Genomic DNA, 17456 nt, shown 5'->3' on the forward strand with positions numbered 1-17456 from the left:
GTATCCGCTGTCATAAGCAAGATCGTCATCGGATGGTCGTAAACCCCACTTAGATCTATTCTTCACATAGATACACATGTCCCGAGAGCGAACAGATGCCTGACACTCTCGTCCGCTCCAGCTAGGAACCCCCCCGCGCCGGGTCTGGCCCGTCACCGTACAAAGATCCATGTCCCATGAGAGGTTCTCACAGAGAAACTAAATGAAGAAACAGCTTCGTTGGATAACGGGTAGGACCGGGACGGATCCCACAAGAATGGAACAACCTGGGTAGAGTACCTAGCCGGGTAGACGAGAATGGAAGATAGACTAGGTGGATTGAAGCAGAAGAAAAAGAAATTGTCAAGTTTGTACCAGAAACATAAATATCGAAATCCTCTCATAGGTACAGGGCCAGCGCAAGCTTTACGCCACCGGATCAATTCTCAGTACAGACGAAGGCGCCGGGCTGATGCCCTTAGTAGACGCGGCGGAAGTGCGAGGGGAAAGCCGCGCGGCTGCTGGTCTGGAAGCCAGTGGGACGAGCAGCACCGCTAGGGTAGGGGAAGGTGCCGTTGCTGTGGCCGAAGGGAGGGCGAGGGGTAGGGATGACGGTGGCAGTGCTGGTGGCAGCGGCCTCAGTGGTGGAGGCGCTGGTGGTGGTGTCCTCAGCGCTGGTGGTGGGCTGGGCAACCTCGACGTTGGTGTCGGGGGTGGCGGTGATAGCAGCGGCAGTGGTAGGGGCGACAGTCTGCAAGTATGATTAGCAACCACATCGTCAACTTTCATCCAGCCCAACTTACCACAGTGACGGTGTCGTGGACAGTGACAGTGACGGGAGCGCAGCTGTCGCTGGAGCCGGAGCTGGCAGAGCCGGAGGAGCTACCAGAGGTGGCGGCAGAGCCAGCGGCACCAGTGGACGAGGGGACAGCCAGAAGCGTGTAGGTGGCGAAGGCGGTCGAGGTCGAGGTGAGGGTAGTGTCCTGAGCACCGGCGCTGGCAGTGCTGGAGCTGTGGCTTCCAGGGGTCTATATCAATGTGTCAGTAGGGTTCATATGCAGTTGCTACCATAACAAAACGTACCACATAGACGGTCTGGATGTCAGTCACGGTGCGGTGGACAGTGGTGGTCACCACGGTCTTGGAGGCACCGGCACCCAGAGTGTAGGTGAGAGTGACATCCTTGGTGGAGGTCTGGGTCTCGTACTCGGTGGAGACGGACTCAGCACCCGAGGCAGCGCCAGAGCCAGAGCCGGAGCCAGCAGCAGAGCTGGTAGCTCCAGCAGACTGGGTCACGCCGGTGCCGAGAGGGCCGGGGGCGGAGGTGATGGCCGAAGAGTAGGGGAACGGAGGCACGGGGGCCGAGGAGTGAGCACCGGGCACAACCGAGGAGGGGCCAACAGGGACCACAGGCACGGAGGAGGGGCCAACAGGCACAACCGGGACAGAGGAAGCAGCCGAAGGCACAACCACAGCCACGGACGAGGGACCGGCGGGAGCAACAGCCTCGGACGAGGGCGCAGCGGGGACGGGAGCAGCAGTGGTGGTGCCCTGCGGAGCGACAGCCAGGCTAGTAGTGGCAGCAACGGCGGTGGACGCGGAGCTGGTCACAACAACGGGCTGGGGAGGCTGGACAGTCGTGGTGGGGAGAGTGACGGGGGGGACCGCAACCGAGCTGGAGGCGGCATCGCGGCCGTGGAAGTGCAGGTTGTGGTGGATGTTGGCCTCGCCAACGGCGGCGAGCGCACCCAGAAGGGCGACAGAGACCTTGGTAGTGAGCTGCATGTCGATGATTTGGGGGGTTTGTGTAAGATGGGTGGTGTTGGATTGTAAGGTAGGTAGAGACTGCGGGGGGGGGTGTTGGTCAACGAATGTGAGCGGCGAAATCGATTCGCAACAACTTGGGATAAAGAATGACTGGGTTCGAAAGAACGAAGCAACGTCTCTAGCACAGAGAACAGTTGAGAGAGAATGTAGCAGTCTGACGGAATCAATCCGAGGTTTTGAGGAAAAGAGAGTCGTTAAAAAGAAGAGAATGGAGACCGTTGAAGAAAGAGAGACTAGACTGAGAAAGAGAAGAGGGGGGGGGGAAAGGAGACACCGGCGAGAAGTTAGTCTTCATTTGATTATTTGATTTAACACCGGAGAGTTCACACGATACACCTGAGTTACCAGGCACCGTACGGACCACATGCAAAGTGGGTGGACTATCGGTGAATGATCTGTAACGTACGGTTGCATCAGCCGATCCTCTGCCTCGTGCACTACTCTGAAAAGTGCATAGCCTGTCTCATCGCAGGCCGAACAGGATGGAAATGATATGGATGAAATGATTAATTTCCTGGGACTCCATTTGAGTGGGTCTCTGGCGCAGGCACCATCCGTGGATTGGCGGTTTGGTGCAGCTGCAGAGATGATGGGCCATGAGGGCCCCCGTTTCATCCCGTGAATGCGCGACGGTCACTGGCTGCTCGCCCCCTGGCTTTAATCTCGGGTGGGCCGTTTTCCCCGACCAATCGACCGCACGGGGTGCGCTGTTTTTCTTTTTCTTTTTGGTGGTGGTGGGAGTCCTCCCTATCCAGCATGTACTCTCCAGGCACAATCGAAACAAGCAATAGCCAGGAAGGAAGCCTGCAGCAATGGGGTCCCTCATCGAGCGGAGGGGCCAGAAAGGTACGAGGGGACAGAGTACGGTGCACCAGCACGTCACACATCCGTCTGATGAGCGATGAGCATCCATCCATGAATGAATGAATGAATCAATCACGGTCAACCGCTCAATCAATGCTCAACTCTAAATTGCCAGCGTCCGGAAATGAGCTCCAATTTCTATCCTGTCCCTTGTCACTGGCTCACTAGTCAAGTCTGACTATCGATCAGCTACCTCCCATTCTGCCAAGCTCCATCGCACGTATGGGTCCACGCAGTCTGCGTAGCAGTGACGAGGCATTGGGAGAAAAGCGGGGGATCAAGAGCACGATGAGATACACTTCGAGAGTCCTTTCCTAGGGGGGGGGGGGGGAATAGGGGGATTAAACACCGTATCTACGGAGTCCAGCATCTCTCCGAGTCATTGTACAGTACAGGACTTGGTCCAAGCGTGGGCCATTCGCTACGTGGTGGCGGCCATCGCGAAATGGTCAAGCTCGGCGCCAACCGGGCCCGCTGGGTCGCCCGACTAGCAGGAGAAAACTTTCCCCAAGCGATTGAGATTTCCATTCGGAGAGCATTGACCGGTACAGTAGGCCTAAGCGAAACACGGCCACCGTGGACAGGAGAGGCAATCTCTCACAGAGAACAATGACAACAGCAACAATGTGGGACAATGACTCGGTGGCTGCCTGCCAGAGGCGTTGGCATCAATGACAGTGGTGATCCGGAGGTTTTCACCAGCAGAAGAGATCATTCGAGGATGATCATAAGAGAAGTGGAGCCCAATCACTTTGACCAGGAGTCTAGAGTCTAGACACCATCCCACAGATTGCACTCATCTTAGATTAAATATGAGCAATCACCGCCCTCGTCCACATCAATTTGATGGCTGCTGGATCACTGTGACATGAAGTGGTCAAGCAGATATCTCTGGACCCCTCTCCCCGGGTGTGCACTACAAATCCAGGGTCATCGACTGCCGCGGATGTTTCAAACCAGAGGAGCTAAGATATACTCGGTTGCCTGAAGGTTTGGTGGTTGATCCGAGAAACACTGCCTAAGGGATGATCGCCATCGCGGCTACGCTCGCCAAAGACAAAAGGCCGCTAGGAAGAAAATTCGAAGCCCCGAATTCTAGCCTTTCGAAGAGAAAGCATTCTGGCTTCATTATTGCTCACCGGCACATCGAGATGACTGTGATTGGGATCAGCCCGCGCATTAATCTAGACGGAACACGGTGACCGTCCAGCCCGGCTCACTGGCCATCCGCCGTCATCCATCGGCCCTGGTGAGAGAGGAAGAATCCTAGGACCTGTATTTAATATCGGGCTTGCCGCCACTCAGCCGTGTTGAGTGGGTTGGACAATCTCTCTCCCGATGAGTAATGGAGGATGCTGTGTTGTTCTCCGTTCGTAGTACTTGGGTACCTGTACGGTCTTGCTCTGCAGCCACCCGTCGGAAAGACCAACAAGAGAAAGAAAGGGTCCGATGGTTGATGGTCGATCCGCTTCTTTTCCTTCCATGGATTTCGGGCAATTCTTCCCGTCTGTCCCACTCTGGGCGGTCGGCCTTTTTGCCGTGGCTTTCGGTCCGGGTTCAAGGTTGCGGCTCTGACACACTCTGCCACGGCAGCTGGAATGTTTCGAGCTTTTGTGAACTTACCTGCGTTCTGCCTGCCCCTCATCATTGTTGTTGTTCCTCTCCGTGCATGAAAGAATATCTCCAAGAATAGTCATTGGTTCCAAACATTGTCTAACGGATCGACTATGGAAAGACCCTCCTTCCAGTCCCTGCAGGCACATTATGCTTCCCGCTTGAAACAGTTCCAAACATCAGATCGGAACTTTGAAGTTCTGGCCTCCGTCTCACCCGACGACCATGACCCTGCTTCAAGTCCCGACGTCTTGTACGTGCTTGACTCCTCTTTCAATCCACCGACGCTCGCACACCGTCGCATTGCCTGTTCGGCTCTTTTAGAGGACACCAGTGGCGCTCCGCGGCTCCTCTTGCTATTGGCGACCCAGAATGCGGACAAACCATCTAAGCCCGCTTCTTTCGAGGACCGTCTAACCATGATGGACTTGTTCGCTCGCGACCTTCTTTCACATTTGCCATCTGCAAGTCCTCCAGGCACTCGCCAGACCCTTCCATTAATAGATATTGCCGTCACAAAGAAGCCATACTTTGTGGATAAGGCGGCAGAGATAGAGCGGGCGGGGGTATACCCCCACTCGCTGGAACAAGTCCATCTTACGGGCTACGATACCTTGATTCGCATCTTCGATCCCAAGTACTATCCCCCCGAACACACCCTGCAGTCGCTGGAGCCCTTCCTGTCCCAGCATCGGTTACGGGTGACCTTGCGCCCCGATAGCAGTTGGGGCAGTCGGGACGAGCAAGAGGCCTTTCTGCGGGACTTGGCGGAGGGAAGGAAAGATGACATAGGCGGTAAGCGGGAATGGGCCCAGCGAATCCAGCTGGTGGAGGGACGGAAACCGGGGGCACCATCGGTGAGCTCAACCAAGGCCCGAGAGGCAGTCGCCGCAAGCCCCCAGGATCTGGACTGGCTGGTCCCGTCGAGTATACAGGAGATGATTCTGTCGGAACGACTTTATGCGGACTAATCGACAGCGGCCTGATCGGCCGGTGCAGCGCGTACCCGCTGCCTCGCGATTGCGATCCGCCAGTCGCAACCACTGTAGAAATTTGCAATACTACGTATACACATAGACAGCGCATTTTCAACATTCTGCGTGCCAGAAACCAATTTTGCTTTTATCTCAACGACGACCATAACACCATGCCCAAAGCGACGCCCCCGTCAATGTGTTTGGCGGGCATTATCGTACATACATAAATCTTCGATGGATCTTCAGGCCCTGCGCAATGGGTCCGATCTATACAATTATACCCATCCCGTCTATTCTTCGTCTTCTTCCCGCTTGCCCAGGGTGTAGGCAAGTCCCCCACTCACCAGGTTGACCAAGCAGAGACCCATGGTCACGCCGCGCACAATGCCCCGGGCGCCCCATTTTTTCATGAACGGCTGCTTGCGCCGCCCCGCAAGCAGGAGGTAAAGCCCAGACCAGGCGGCGCTGATACCCGCCGTGTCGGTTTTGAATCCTTGGAGGTTGGCGTAGCTCGAGAAGAGAAGGAGAGGAGGGAAGAGCATGGGCAGTGGTTGGAATGGGCGCATGTGCTGTGCAGCGATGAGAGAGGCCAGTAGAGTAGGCGGAAAGGCGTTCTCTGCATGATAAATAGTAAGAGAGCGTCAGTTTGCAAGCCTCAATAAGAGAGACATTCCTAGACGTGCGAAGACAGCCCAGATTGCTCTGATCAGTACTTACCGCCCCATGCTCGAGCTGTCTGGACCAGAGACTTCTCCGTCTGTTCTACTGCGGAGTCCGAACCAGCCATGATTGTGTGGGTGGTGCTTAATCTGTGATAGAATGAGTGGTGAAGCCTATCTTGAACAATCGTTAGCCACAGAAGGAGAAAAGCCACAAGTATGGAGAGCAACAGTGATGCGCTGAACGTACCGGTAACAAGTACTGTGAATGCGGAGGTGGTGGCAGCAGATGTGAGGAGGGATGACGATCCGCGGCAACGAGCACAAGACAACCTTTCCTGACTAACAAGCCACTGTCAACGCTTACCCGGGGCTTAGCGTCAACATTTGAACCTCCAGAACTCACCACGTTTATCAGTCACGGTTGTTTTTATCTTAGACTTCAACCGGCACGCCGCAACTGAACCAGCTGGCTATCTTTCTTGCCCTTGTGCCCAAGCTGTATCTGCAGCCCTTATTCGATTAACAACAAACGCCCCCCTCTATTGTCTTTTTTTTCGGTCGTCCGCTCCGGCTGGCCCACCACTCTCCCTCTTCCGAAGATCCACGCCTCGACGTACCCTCACTGCGCCCAAGGAACAAACAGAACATAAAACGAGAGCAGCGCATTGCTGCCACTGATTGAGAATCGGATTTTTCTGGAGGTGATTGCCGTTCAAAACCTGCTGCGATGCCATCCGCCACCGCATCTGGGGTCGACAACGGGGGTGCTGCGAAATCCCGCGAACACAACCAGGGCAACCAGGACCGCAAATACACACCCGAGCAGAAGGCGGCCGTCCTGCGGATTCGGAAATGCTCGACCACAGCGTTCTACGAGATCCTGGCGGTGGAAAAGACCGCCACCGATGGCGAGATTAAGAAGGCGTATCGCAAATTGAGTCTATTGACGCATCCCGATAAGAATGGATATGAAGGAGCGGATGAGGCTTTCAAATGTCAGTTGGTTGTGTCTCCTTGTGGGGGTAACGTCACCGTAAACTAACTACGGGTATAGTGGTATCTCGTGCTTTCCAGGTCCTGTCCGATGCGGAGAAGAAAGCCAAGTACGACAAATTCGGAGGGGATCCGGACAGCAGGTTTACCCCCAGCGCTGGACCTTCGGGGGCCTCGCCCTTCAGTGGATTCGGCGGTGGTTTCCCCCGGTCAGGCGGCGGTGGTGGTCCGATGTTCGAGGAGGAGATCTCCCCCGAGGAACTCTTCCAGCGGTTCTTCAGCGGTGGCTTTGGCCCCATGGGAGGGGGTTTCGGTACGACTCACTCGTTCAAGCGAGATTGTCTGGATGTAAGCGACGGCTAACTCGTGATCTGCAGGCGGTCCTCAGTTTGTCTTCAACATGGGCGGTGGCCCCGGGTTTCGGGTACATCAGTTTGGAGGCCAGCGGCCTCGGAGAAGACCCCGCGAAGCCAATGGCCAGTCCGAGCCGGCTCCATCCCTCTGGTCGACCTTCCAGCAGCTCCTCCCTCTCATCCTTCTCTTCGTCCTTCCTTGGATTTCTTCTCGATTCTCCGGTACCCCTACTCCGTCCGGCCCCTCGTACAGGTTTGACGCCGCGGTCTCTCCTCACACGCTGCATCGCACGACGCCTAAGTTGAATATCGATTACTTCGTCAATCCGAGAGATGTAGATGACTATAGCGCCCGCAAGTTCCGCCAGCTGGACCAACGGGTGGAAGTGGACTACGTGACGAAACTGCGGTATGAATGTGATAGCGAGATCCACACGCGGGATCGCATGATCCAGGACGCTCAAGGGTGGTTTTTCCCGGACGTAGAGAAGATCAAGGAGGCACGGTCGATGGAGCTGAAGAGCTGCAAGCGACTTGATTCGCTGAAGGGAAGATACTGATATCCTGGCTCTTGTGGCTGCTACACTTGTTCCTGTTCGTTCTTGGGCGCGGTTGGCTATGCATCCATTGTTTACTAATATCCCATGCAATTGTCCCATGCAATTGGGCTCTATCACGATCAAGCCTTTCTGTTTTTTTTTTCTGTTTTTTTCTTATCTTCAGCTTAGATGTCTATATGTTCTCACGGTTGTGATGGCGTTCTATGGGCAAACAATGACTTCTTTTATTGCGGTGGGGCCGAATTAGGGAATTAGTGTGTTGACGATTATTGTTGGCAGTGATTATGATAAGAGTGGATTCTCTAATCCCCTGCCTAGCAACCACAAGATGTACAATCAGTATTGATGCGATCAATGGATGGGTTCATGACGGAGAATAGATCATGATGGCGGTGATGTGCCGGACCCGATTGGGGCAAGTGTGTTGTGCCCTGAGCGGGGAGGGAAGATTAAATCCATCCAACCCCGACCCAGCTTAGTTAATAATCACTAGCAATCAATCGACAATGACAGAAAGTCCGACTTGACAACGACCGCGCATGCAGAAGTGACATCCACATCCACATCCTTCATCCTTGTCCTCAGTTTACCCCATCGTCAGCCCCTCCTGAGGACTTGTCACATCTCGGTTGCTGGTTTTCTCTCTTCTTTTCCCCTCGTGCTCTCACCACTTCCTTCATTCGATCAAATTCAGCCAAGCACCTTGCAGAAAACCGTGACCCGCTGACCGAGGAAGGTTTTCTGCTGCGGGCTGCCCCGATCAGCATCAGTCGAGATGTCCGATAGCCAGTCTGAAGCGGACAAGGTTCGTTTATCCCCTTTTTTGTTTTTTTTTTTTTTTTCAAATCATCAAAGGCCCAATCTCAGATCTAAGTTTCCTCTGACCCTTGTTATCTACAGATCCGCAGCAAGCGCTTGGCAAAGCTAGGAAATCCCACTCCCTCGTCGCCCGTCGACGGCGCTGCGTCGAGCCAGCCCGCATCGCCCTCTCAGTCCTCGCCTGCATCCCGATTCTTTCCAGAGAGACCCCAGTCACAACCACGATCTAATCTGAGCAGCGCCGCTCCCTCACGGGCCTCATCCCCGCAACCCCAGACCGTGCAGTCAGAATGGAAGCGGATCAAGATTGCACCCCCCACCGCCGCCAGCGCAGTGCCAGACCGGTCGCAAACCGTTACCCCAGTCTCCGGCACTCCCCCTCCACCGCGGGCTGACGAAAGTATCGAGGCCTTTGCCGATCGGACCCTCAGCGCGGTCTTCAAACTGACCTTGAACGAGGCTCGTCAGAAGGATATTCACGGGCAGCGGTTAACCTACCTGCCCGGACTGCGGGGTGAACTGGAGGAGCAAGGCCGCGAGGTCCGCATCGAGCTGTCGGTGCTGGACCAGGCCCTTCTGGAGGCCGCTTCGAATGCTCCCCAGCAGAAGCCGTTGGATTACCTACTTCCATGCTGGAGGCGGATATCCCGCTTGCACAAAGGGTTCCGTCGGCCTCGCGACGATGACCCGAAATACAGCCTCATCTGTGAAGCCCGTCGCATGTGCATGAGCTACTGCATCTTTGCTATCACCATGCCGGAAATGTTCGGGTAGGTTTAACTCGCTCGTTGGCTACGCCATCCCCCTACGATTAGCAGCTGACATATTCTCCCCCCCTCAAGGCTCGAGTCGTCTGAAAAGTCGGCCCTCAAACCCTACCTCCTCCTGGACCCAGAGGATGACAAAGGTGTGGATTTCGAGTTCATCGGCGAGGCTGTGGGCAGGTTCAATGAGGATGAAAGCATCAAGCCGGCCTTCATTGCTGCTGTGGAGGAAATGAGCCAGGAGCTTGCGGGCCTGACCATCAACGATGATTACAAGCCCTACCTCACAGTATGTTGATCTCTTCTCTTCACCATGGGCGCGTCTCATCACCCTGTTTGCAGGCTTTGCGGAACCTTGTCCACAATGCGGCCATCGCGGCTGCCATTACCGAGTCGTCCATCTTCAACGAGTCCCGGGATCCGGCTCAGTTCGAAAAGAAGACGCTTCTTGGCCCATGGTTCAGTCTGTCCCCGCTTCAGAGCAGTGTGACCATGACATACTTCTCAAGCCCCAAGACTAGGGATCAATCATACATCCTGAACGCACAGCGGTCTATCCGCATGATGCAGCATATGATTAGCTCGGATCTCCTTGATGTGATTAACCACATGATCCGGGCCTCGAAGGATGCCAGGGATCGGGTGCTGGACTGGTTCGCAGCCTCCCTGAACATCAACCACAAGCGACGGGCGATGCAAGTGGATCCTACTACTGTATCGTCCGATGGGTTCATGTTCAACATTACGACTTGCCTGGACCAGCTCTGTGAGCCGTTCATGGATGCAAGCTTCACCAAGGTATGAGAGCCAGTCAAGTGCTATGTGCTTTGCGGGTCTGACTTAATTTTTCTTTGCAGATCGACAGGGTCGATGCAAACTATCTACACCGCAAGCCACGGGTAGATATGAAGGACGAAACCAAGGTCAATGCTGATCAGCATGCCTCGGACGCTTTCTATGCCAAGTCCGCAGAGGGAACGTCCAATTTTATCACGGAGATTTTCTTTCTGACAGTGGCCGCCCATCATTACGGCAGTGAGTCTCTGACTTCCAAGCTCGAGCAGCTCGAGAAAGACCTGCGGCACATGGAGTCCACCATCAACAAGTTCGAGCTGGAGCGGCATCGGTGGTTGAACAACCCCGTGCAGCTCAGAGTATTCGAGCAGGCCCTCAAGAAATACAAGGACAAGCTGGACCTGGGTCTATCCCTGAAATACAGCTTGCAGGGCGTCTTGTTTGACGATCAATGGCAGGCACGGTCTATGCTCTTCATGCGATATGTGGTGGTCTGGGTACTGCGGGTGGTATCAGGCACCAACTTTCCCAAGGAACCACTCAAGCTTCCCTTGCCTGAGCAGCAACCGGAGGTGTTCCAGTGCCTGCCCGAGTACTTCATCGATGATATTGTCAGCAACTTCAAGTTCATCATGTGGGCTATGCCTCAGATCATTACTGCCACCCAAGGAGACGAGCTGGTTATGCTTTGCATTACCTTCCTAGAGAGCTCGAGCTACATCAAGAATCCCTATCTCAAAGCGGGTCTTGTCTCCATCCTGTTCCGAGGAACCTGGCCTCGCCCTGGAGGCGGCCGGGGCGTCCTCGTGGACTTGCTCAACTCCATGCCTTTTGCCAACCAGCACCTGCTGCACGCCCTAATGAAGTTCTATATCGAGGCTGAGCACACCGGTACACATACCCAGTTTTTCGATAAGTTTAATATCCGTTACGAGATTTTCCAGATCATTCAATGCATCTGGCCCAACACCCATTACCGCAACAAGCTTTACAACCAGTCCAAGCAGAACCTGGATTTCTTCGTGCGCTTCGTCAATCTTCTGCTCAATGACGTGACTTATGTGCTCGATGAGTCTTTCGGGGCCTTCATCACGATTCACAAGACACAAACGGAACTGCGTAATGCCGCAGCGATGGAGCCCACCGTACGCCAAGAAAAGGAGGAGCAGCTGACGGCCGCGCAGCGCAATGCCAAGTCATATATGCAGTTGACGAATGAGACGGTTTCCATGCTCAAGTTGTTCACCGATGCACTGGCCGATTCTTTCACGATGCCTGAAATCGTGCAGAGATTGGCTGATATGCTCGACTACAACCTGGACGCCATGGTTGGACCCAAAAGTGCCACTCTGCGGGTGGATAACCTGCAGGAGTACGGGTTCAACCCTCGGGCCTTGCTGAGCGAGATCGTCGATGTCTATCTGAACCTGACGGGCAAGGAGAGCTTCATTGTGGCCGTGGCACGTGACGGACGGTCTTACAAGCCTGCCAATTTCGAGAAGGCTGCCGAGATTCTGCGGAAATGGTCTCTGAAGTCGCCCGAGGAGCTCAAGCGGTGGGAGCAGTTCCAGCACAAGGTCAAGGCGGCTAAAGAAGAAGACGAGCAGGCGGAGGAGGACCTCGGCGAGGTTCCTGATGACTTCCTGGGTAGGTTTACACTTCTGGCTTCTACTTCGATGGTGCTAACGCAGCTTTCTAGATCCTCTTATGTACACTCTGATGGAAGACCCAGTGATCTTGCCCGGGTCCAGGGTGTCTATTGACCGCTCTACCATTCGCTCTCACCTTCTCAGTGATCCCCACGACCCCTTCAACCGAGCTCCTTTGAAAATGGAGGATGTCACACCCGGTGAGTATCTTTGTCGTTGACGCTGGCCTGAGGGTTCAAGGCTGACTCTCCATTCTAGATACGGAACTCAAGGCCAAGATCGAAGCCTTCAAGGCCGAACGGATGGCGGCGCGCAGGCAAGCTAAGGTGTCCGATCCGATGGACACGACTACTGGTTGATTGCGAGTAGCAGCGGCTTTTGTGCCGAAGGCATCTCCGCCGTCTCGGGGCTTATTCAATTAGCGCTTCTGACCATGAGATGGAACGAGGGCATCGTATTCTTTGTTTTTTTTTTTTTTTTTACTGAGAAGGGTTGGCGTTTTCTCTTGCGTTGGATTATCATCATAGAATAGCCGAGTCGGGGCGGATTCTACAGTACATCGCGACCCGATCAGTGCACCATTGTCTGCATTGCCGGGTGTTTGAACCCAATGATGTGTTATGGTTTTGGAATCTAAGCATGGATGGTAGGCGCAATGGACGGTGGTTTATCAGTGGGTGTTCAGTCCGACGTACTTAGTAGTTGAGTGCGATTGCAGATCCCTTAGTAAGATCTTAGTCACTCAACTGATCGAAGGATCACTTGAGTTCATTTGAACTTCCAATGACATAACTGCTGGGAAGTACAAGTACAGTACCGTATATCGACTTCACCAGTACACCCAGCCAGCCCATCATGGGGGCCATCATTTCCTCCTGCTGGGACCCTCTCCCTCCTCTGACGGACATTCTCCTCCCCACCCCAGATGTCTACCTCACCTTGCTGAACATCTTCCAATACTTCCCGCTGGTCAGTCTGCCACCCATCTTTCTGAGTAGCATCCCTAACGACCGCAGTATAGTTCACCATCATCCAATGGCTGACAGCCTGGCACCCGGCCGGCAAGACCTCCATGAAGACCTCCATCTTCAACCTGCCCGGCCGCTGGGCCTGGTTCGCCATGGAGATCGTCAGCCCGCTGAACCTGGTGTATCTGTTGTGGAAGCTGCCCCTCAAGCTGGCCGACACCACCACCACTAGCCCTATCACCCTCCCCCTGCCCAACAAACTCCTCGCCACCCTTTTCGTGGTGCACTACCTCAACCGCGCCATCATCTCCCCCTTCCTCGCCGCCCCCAGCATGTCCCCCATCCACCTGTTCATCCTGGCCTCCGCCATGCTCTTCAACTGGTTCAACTCCACCTGTCTGGCCGGCTGGCTGGTCGGCTACGAGATCCCCATCCACCCCACCTATCACTCTGCGCCTGCTGCATCGTCATCACCAGCAGCAGCAGCTGCTGCTATCTCCGGGATACTCCCCTCTCTAGGCACCGCCCTCTTCCTCGCCGGCATGGCCGGCAACATCTACGCCGAACGCACGCTCTTCCGGCTGCGGCGCGAAGAGGGCGCCAGGCGGGCTGCTGCTGCTGCTGCTGCTGCCTCCAAACCCAATGCCAACCCCCCAACCCCCTCAACCTCAACTTCCTCAGCTCCCTCAACCTCAAAAATCTACATAATCCCCCCACCCACCACCCCCCTCTTCTCCACAATCCTGTACCCGCACTACGTCTGCGAATGGCTGGAATGGACGGGCTTCGCGCTCGCCGCGACGGCGGTGCGGGCTTCGGCGGCGTCGGTCCTGGGGCTGGGGTTGGAGTTGGGGTTACGGTCGGGGTCAACCAACACGGCCAGTTCCAGTTCTGTCGCAGCAGCGGCAGCAGCAGCAGCTACCGCCGCTACCGCAAGCGGAACGCTCCATCTCGCGCCGTGGCTCCGGCCCGCCGCGCAGCTCGCCGCGCACCTGGGGCGGCCGTTCCCCATGCCGGCGGCGGTGTTTGTGGTGAACGCGGTGACGAACATGCTGCCGCATGCGCGGTGGGGGCGGCGGTGGTATGTGGAGCGGTTTGGGGAGGAGGCGGTCGCGGGGCGGGGGGCGGTGGTGCCGTTTTGTTCGTGGATGTAGATTAGCTTAGCATTCATTGGGGGGTTGGGGGGGGAGGGTTGTTTTTAGATAGTATTGGTGGGGGGGGGATGAGATTGTTGGACTTGGTACTGCTTTCAGGAGGGTAGATCGGTAGGGGTTTGGTGGTTGATGTGTAACACTACTTGATTAGAAGGTTTGGGTTGTCTTGTGTAGGCTGTGGGGTGTTACTGTATGCTTCGCTATGTAGGCTGGATGTTTTCATAGGTTGAAGTGATGGGCTATACTACCATGTTAGAATGTGGATTTGTAGTCAGGCTACCAGGAAGTACTGAAGATCCAATGTAGATCAGCATGGGTTTGAGCAGCTACAGCTACAGCAGTCTACGATGATGATTCGGAAAGAGACAGTAAAAAACTAAATTGCCAAAGAGGTGGTACAGTAGCAACCTCTTCGCGTGGTATCACATTGTTGAAATATTATGTGTAAGACACCGGCGAGCACCAGACATCACCGAGCATTCCCGCTGTTAAAGAGCAGAAATAAAGATCTTGGCGCTGATGTTTAATGCAGACGCCGATGTTGAAATCGTCATAAAGACATGTTGAAAACTCCGGGGACCCCATCTAATGAAACCCTGAACCCATATGTTGAACTTTTGGTATCACTTCGTAAACTCATCATAAGAAAATGGACGGACAACAATCGACAGATTGTTCTCTCCGAGACGACGGGTTGAAAATCGTCGCCCCAATCATGGGCTGATTAAATATGTAAAAAGAATTTAGTTGCTGTGCTTCTCGCGGAAGTACTTGGCGGCCGCGACCATGTTGCTCAGGGCAGCCTTGGTCTCGGGCCACTGACGGGTCTTCAGACCACAGTCGGGGTTGATCCAGAGCTGCTCAGGGCGGAGGTACTGGAGCATCTCCTCCACGCGGTCCTTGATCTCCTGCTCGCTGGGAACACGGGGAGAGTGGATGTCGTAGACACCAGGACCGATGTGGCGAGGGTAGGCCTCGTCGATGAAGACCTTGAGCAGCTTGGCATCAGACTTGCTGTTCTCAATGCTCAGAACATCGGCATCCAGCGCAGCGATGGCGTGGAAGAAGTCCTGGAACTCGGAGTAACAGAAGTGAGAGTGGATCTGAGTACCGTCGGTAACACCAGCAGTGGACAGGCGGAAAGCCTTGACAGCCCACTCGAGGTACTTCTCACGCTCCGTGCCAGCACGGAGGGGAAGACCCTCACGGAGGGCGGGCTCATCGACCTGGATGACCTTGACACCGGCAGCCTCGAGGTCAACAACCTCGTCGCGGAGGGCAAGAGCCAGCTGCTGAGCCTGGATAGACTGGTGGACGTCGTCACGGGGGAAAGACCAGCGCAGACAGGTGATGGGACCCGTGAGCATACCCTTCATGGGCTTCTTGGAGATCGAGACGGCGTACTTAGACTCCTTGACGGTCATGGGAGCGGGACGAGAGATGTCACCGACAATGATGGGCGGACGCACGCAGCGGGATCCGTAGCTCTGAACCCACGCGTGGGTGGTGAAGACGTAACCGGTGAGGCGCTCACCGAAGTACTGGACCATGTCGTTACGCTCGGGCTCACCGTGGACGAGAACGTCCAGGTCGAGCTCCTCCTGGATCTTGACGACCTCCTCGATCTCCTGCTCGATGAACTTCTCGTACTGCTCAGCGGTGATCTCACCCTTGGTGAACTTGTTACGCTGAACACGGATCTCCTTGGTCTGGGGGAAAGATCCGATGGTAGTGGTGGGGAAGAGAGGAAGCTTGATGGACTTGGTCTGCTCGGCGATACGAGTGGTGAAGGGAGACTTGCGGTTGTGCATCTCCTCGGTGACGGCGGCCTGGCGGGCCTTGACCTCAGGGTCGTTGGTGCGCTTGGAAGAAGCACGGGCCTGGACGGACTTGGCGTTGGCCTCGAGCTGCTCACGGACAGCAGCGGGACCCTCGGTGACAGCCTTGGCGATCACAACAACCTCGGACAGCTTCTCAACAGCGAAGCTGAACCAGTCACGGACCTCAGCATCCAGGTTCTTCTCGCTCTCGAGAGTGTGGGGAACGTGGAGGAGAGAGCTGGAGGTGGCAACGATGACGCGCTCCTTGCCGAGCTTCTGGATGGCGAGCTCAACCTTCTCGATGGCAGCCTTGAAGTTGGTCTTCCAGATGTTACGACCGTCAACAACACCAGCAGACAGAACCTGCTTGGGGCCGAGAGCACCAACGACAGTGTCGAGCTGCTCAGGGTTGCGGACCAGGTCAATGTGGATACCGTAGAGGCTGTGGAGAGCAGGAAGAACATCAAGGTTGTGAACAATGTCACCGAAGTAGGTAGCAAGGACGAGGCGGGGAGCCTTGTCGCCAAGGGCACCGAGCTTCTCGTAGGCGGGCTTGAAAGCAGCCTTGGACTTGGCAGGCAGGTCAAAGACGAGGACGGGCTCATCAATCTGGACATCCTCAGCACCAGCCTCCTTGAGCTTAGCAAGGAGCTCGACGTAGAGGGGAAGGAGCTCCTCGAGCTTGGAGATGGGGTCAATGGTCTGGCCACGGTCGGCCTTGGCGAGGGTCAGGAAAGAGACGGGACCGAGGATGACAGGGCGAGTGACAACGCCAGCCTCCTTGGCCTCGAGGAACTGAGCAACGGGCTTGGGCTCAGCAGCGAGCTTGAAGGTCTGGTTGTCCTGAAGGGTAGGCTTGACGTAGTGGTAGTTCGAATCGAACCACTTGACCATTTCCTGGAGACAGTATTAGCCTTGATCGTATCCAAAATCCTTATCCGTGTATCATACCAAGGCGGGAACATCGACAGCGGCCTGACCATCCTTGGCGGGTCTCTGAAGACCACGGCCCATGGCGAAGTACTCATCGAGGGGGTCGAGACCGTACTTGCTGTAGCGCTCGGGGATGACCTATGAAGAAGCATGTTAGTGAAATTCATGAGAATGGATCAGAGGGGTCTCAAGACATACACCGAAGAGCTGGATGTGGTCGAGGACCTGATCGTAGAAAGCGAAGTCGTTGCTGGGGATGATGTCGACACCAGCCTGCTTCTGCAGCTTCCAGTGCTCAGCACGGAGTCTCTTTCCCTCGCTCAGGAGCTCATCACGGGAGATCTTTCCACCCCAGTAAGCCTCAGTGGCCTTCTTGAGGTCACGAAGCTTTCCCATACGGGGGAAACCCAAGACGGAAGACTGAACCATCTTGATGGATATGTGTGAATGTGTACGGTGAGAAAAGGGATGATAGAGTAGATAAGTTGCAAGGCACACAACACAAGGAAGAACAGACAAGAAGAATCAATCCTCTTGCTGAGAGAGAGATGAGAAGAAGAGGTAGAGAGGGAGAAAAACACAGGGGAGAGATGGAAGAGAAAGAGAAGAGAAGAAGATGGAGGATGGGGGGATGGAGGGGAAATATAAGCTGGGAGGAGGAGGGGCAGGGGGAGACGGAGAACCTCAGGCTACAACAAGAATGTACTGTAAGAGAAAAAAATAAA

The 17456-nt window shown here is 55.2% G+C and overlaps 7 protein-coding genes across 7 annotated transcripts; 4 read left to right on the top strand and 3 right to left on the bottom strand.

The window, feature by feature from the left end:
- Positions 1-16: 16 nt before the first annotated feature.
- BO82DRAFT_386771 (uncharacterized protein) lies at positions 17-2074 on the bottom strand. The gene is made up of 3 exons (XM_025638264.1): positions 1063-2074; positions 783-1007; positions 17-730 (listed from the first exon to the last, which is right to left on the bottom strand). The coding sequence occupies exons 1-3, from the start codon at positions 1762-1764 to the stop codon at positions 458-460; spliced, it is 1200 nt and encodes a 399-aa protein (XP_025487409.1). The 5' UTR covers positions 1765-2074; the 3' UTR covers positions 17-457.
- A 2201-nt stretch (positions 2075-4275) lies between these two features.
- BO82DRAFT_187546 (nicotinate-nicotinamide nucleotide adenylyltransferase) lies at positions 4276-5403 on the top strand. Its single transcript, XM_025630494.1, has one exon. It carries the CDS (start codon positions 4398-4400, stop codon positions 5253-5255), a length of 858 nt encoding a protein of 285 aa, XP_025487410.1. The 5' UTR covers positions 4276-4397; the 3' UTR covers positions 5256-5403.
- BO82DRAFT_358473 (uncharacterized protein) lies at positions 5388-6207 on the bottom strand. The gene is made up of 3 exons (XM_025636297.1): positions 6171-6207; positions 5979-6094; positions 5388-5877 (listed from the first exon to the last, which is right to left on the bottom strand). Exons 2-3 carry the CDS (start codon positions 6046-6048, stop codon positions 5552-5554), a joined length of 396 nt encoding a protein of 131 aa, XP_025487411.1. The 5' UTR covers positions 6049-6094; positions 6171-6207; the 3' UTR covers positions 5388-5551.
- A 110-nt stretch (positions 6208-6317) lies between these two features.
- BO82DRAFT_345442 (J domain-containing protein) lies at positions 6318-8240 on the top strand. The gene is made up of 3 exons (XM_025633702.1): positions 6318-6918; positions 6978-7229; positions 7294-8240. The coding sequence occupies exons 1-3, from the start codon at positions 6651-6653 to the stop codon at positions 7827-7829; spliced, it is 1056 nt and encodes a 351-aa protein (XP_025487412.1). The 5' UTR covers positions 6318-6650; the 3' UTR covers positions 7830-8240.
- A 99-nt stretch (positions 8241-8339) lies between these two features.
- On the top strand, positions 8340-12337 carry BO82DRAFT_345445 (ubiquitin-ubiquitin ligase UFD2). Its single transcript, XM_025633703.1, has 7 exons — positions 8340-8634; positions 8730-9418; positions 9491-9701; positions 9755-10210; positions 10270-11854; positions 11907-12056; positions 12115-12337. The coding sequence occupies exons 1-7, from the start codon at positions 8605-8607 to the stop codon at positions 12213-12215; spliced, it is 3222 nt and encodes a 1073-aa protein (XP_025487413.1). The 5' UTR covers positions 8340-8604; the 3' UTR covers positions 12216-12337.
- A 346-nt stretch (positions 12338-12683) lies between these two features.
- BO82DRAFT_386775 (3-oxo-5-alpha-steroid 4-dehydrogenase family protein) lies at positions 12684-13978 on the top strand (the record flags this gene model as incomplete). Its single annotated transcript, XM_025638265.1, has 2 exons — positions 12684-12825; positions 12878-13978. Exons 1-2 carry the CDS (start codon positions 12712-12714, stop codon positions 13976-13978), a joined length of 1215 nt encoding a protein of 404 aa, XP_025487414.1. The 5' UTR covers positions 12684-12711.
- A 579-nt stretch (positions 13979-14557) lies between these two features.
- BO82DRAFT_358476 (5-methyltetrahydropteroyltriglutamate--homocysteine S-methyltransferase) lies at positions 14558-17319 on the bottom strand. The gene is made up of 3 exons (XM_025636298.1): positions 16930-17319; positions 16750-16869; positions 14558-16695 (listed from the first exon to the last, which is right to left on the bottom strand). The coding sequence occupies exons 1-3, from the start codon at positions 17158-17160 to the stop codon at positions 14722-14724; spliced, it is 2325 nt and encodes a 774-aa protein (XP_025487415.1). The 5' UTR covers positions 17161-17319; the 3' UTR covers positions 14558-14721.
- Positions 17320-17456: the final 137 nt, after the last annotated feature.

Source organism: Aspergillus uvarum, assembly GCF_003184745.1.
Source record: "Aspergillus uvarum CBS 121591 unplaced genomic scaffold BO82scaffold_71, whole genome shotgun sequence".
Taxonomy (NCBI): Eukaryota; Fungi; Ascomycota; class Eurotiomycetes; order Eurotiales; family Aspergillaceae; genus Aspergillus; species Aspergillus uvarum.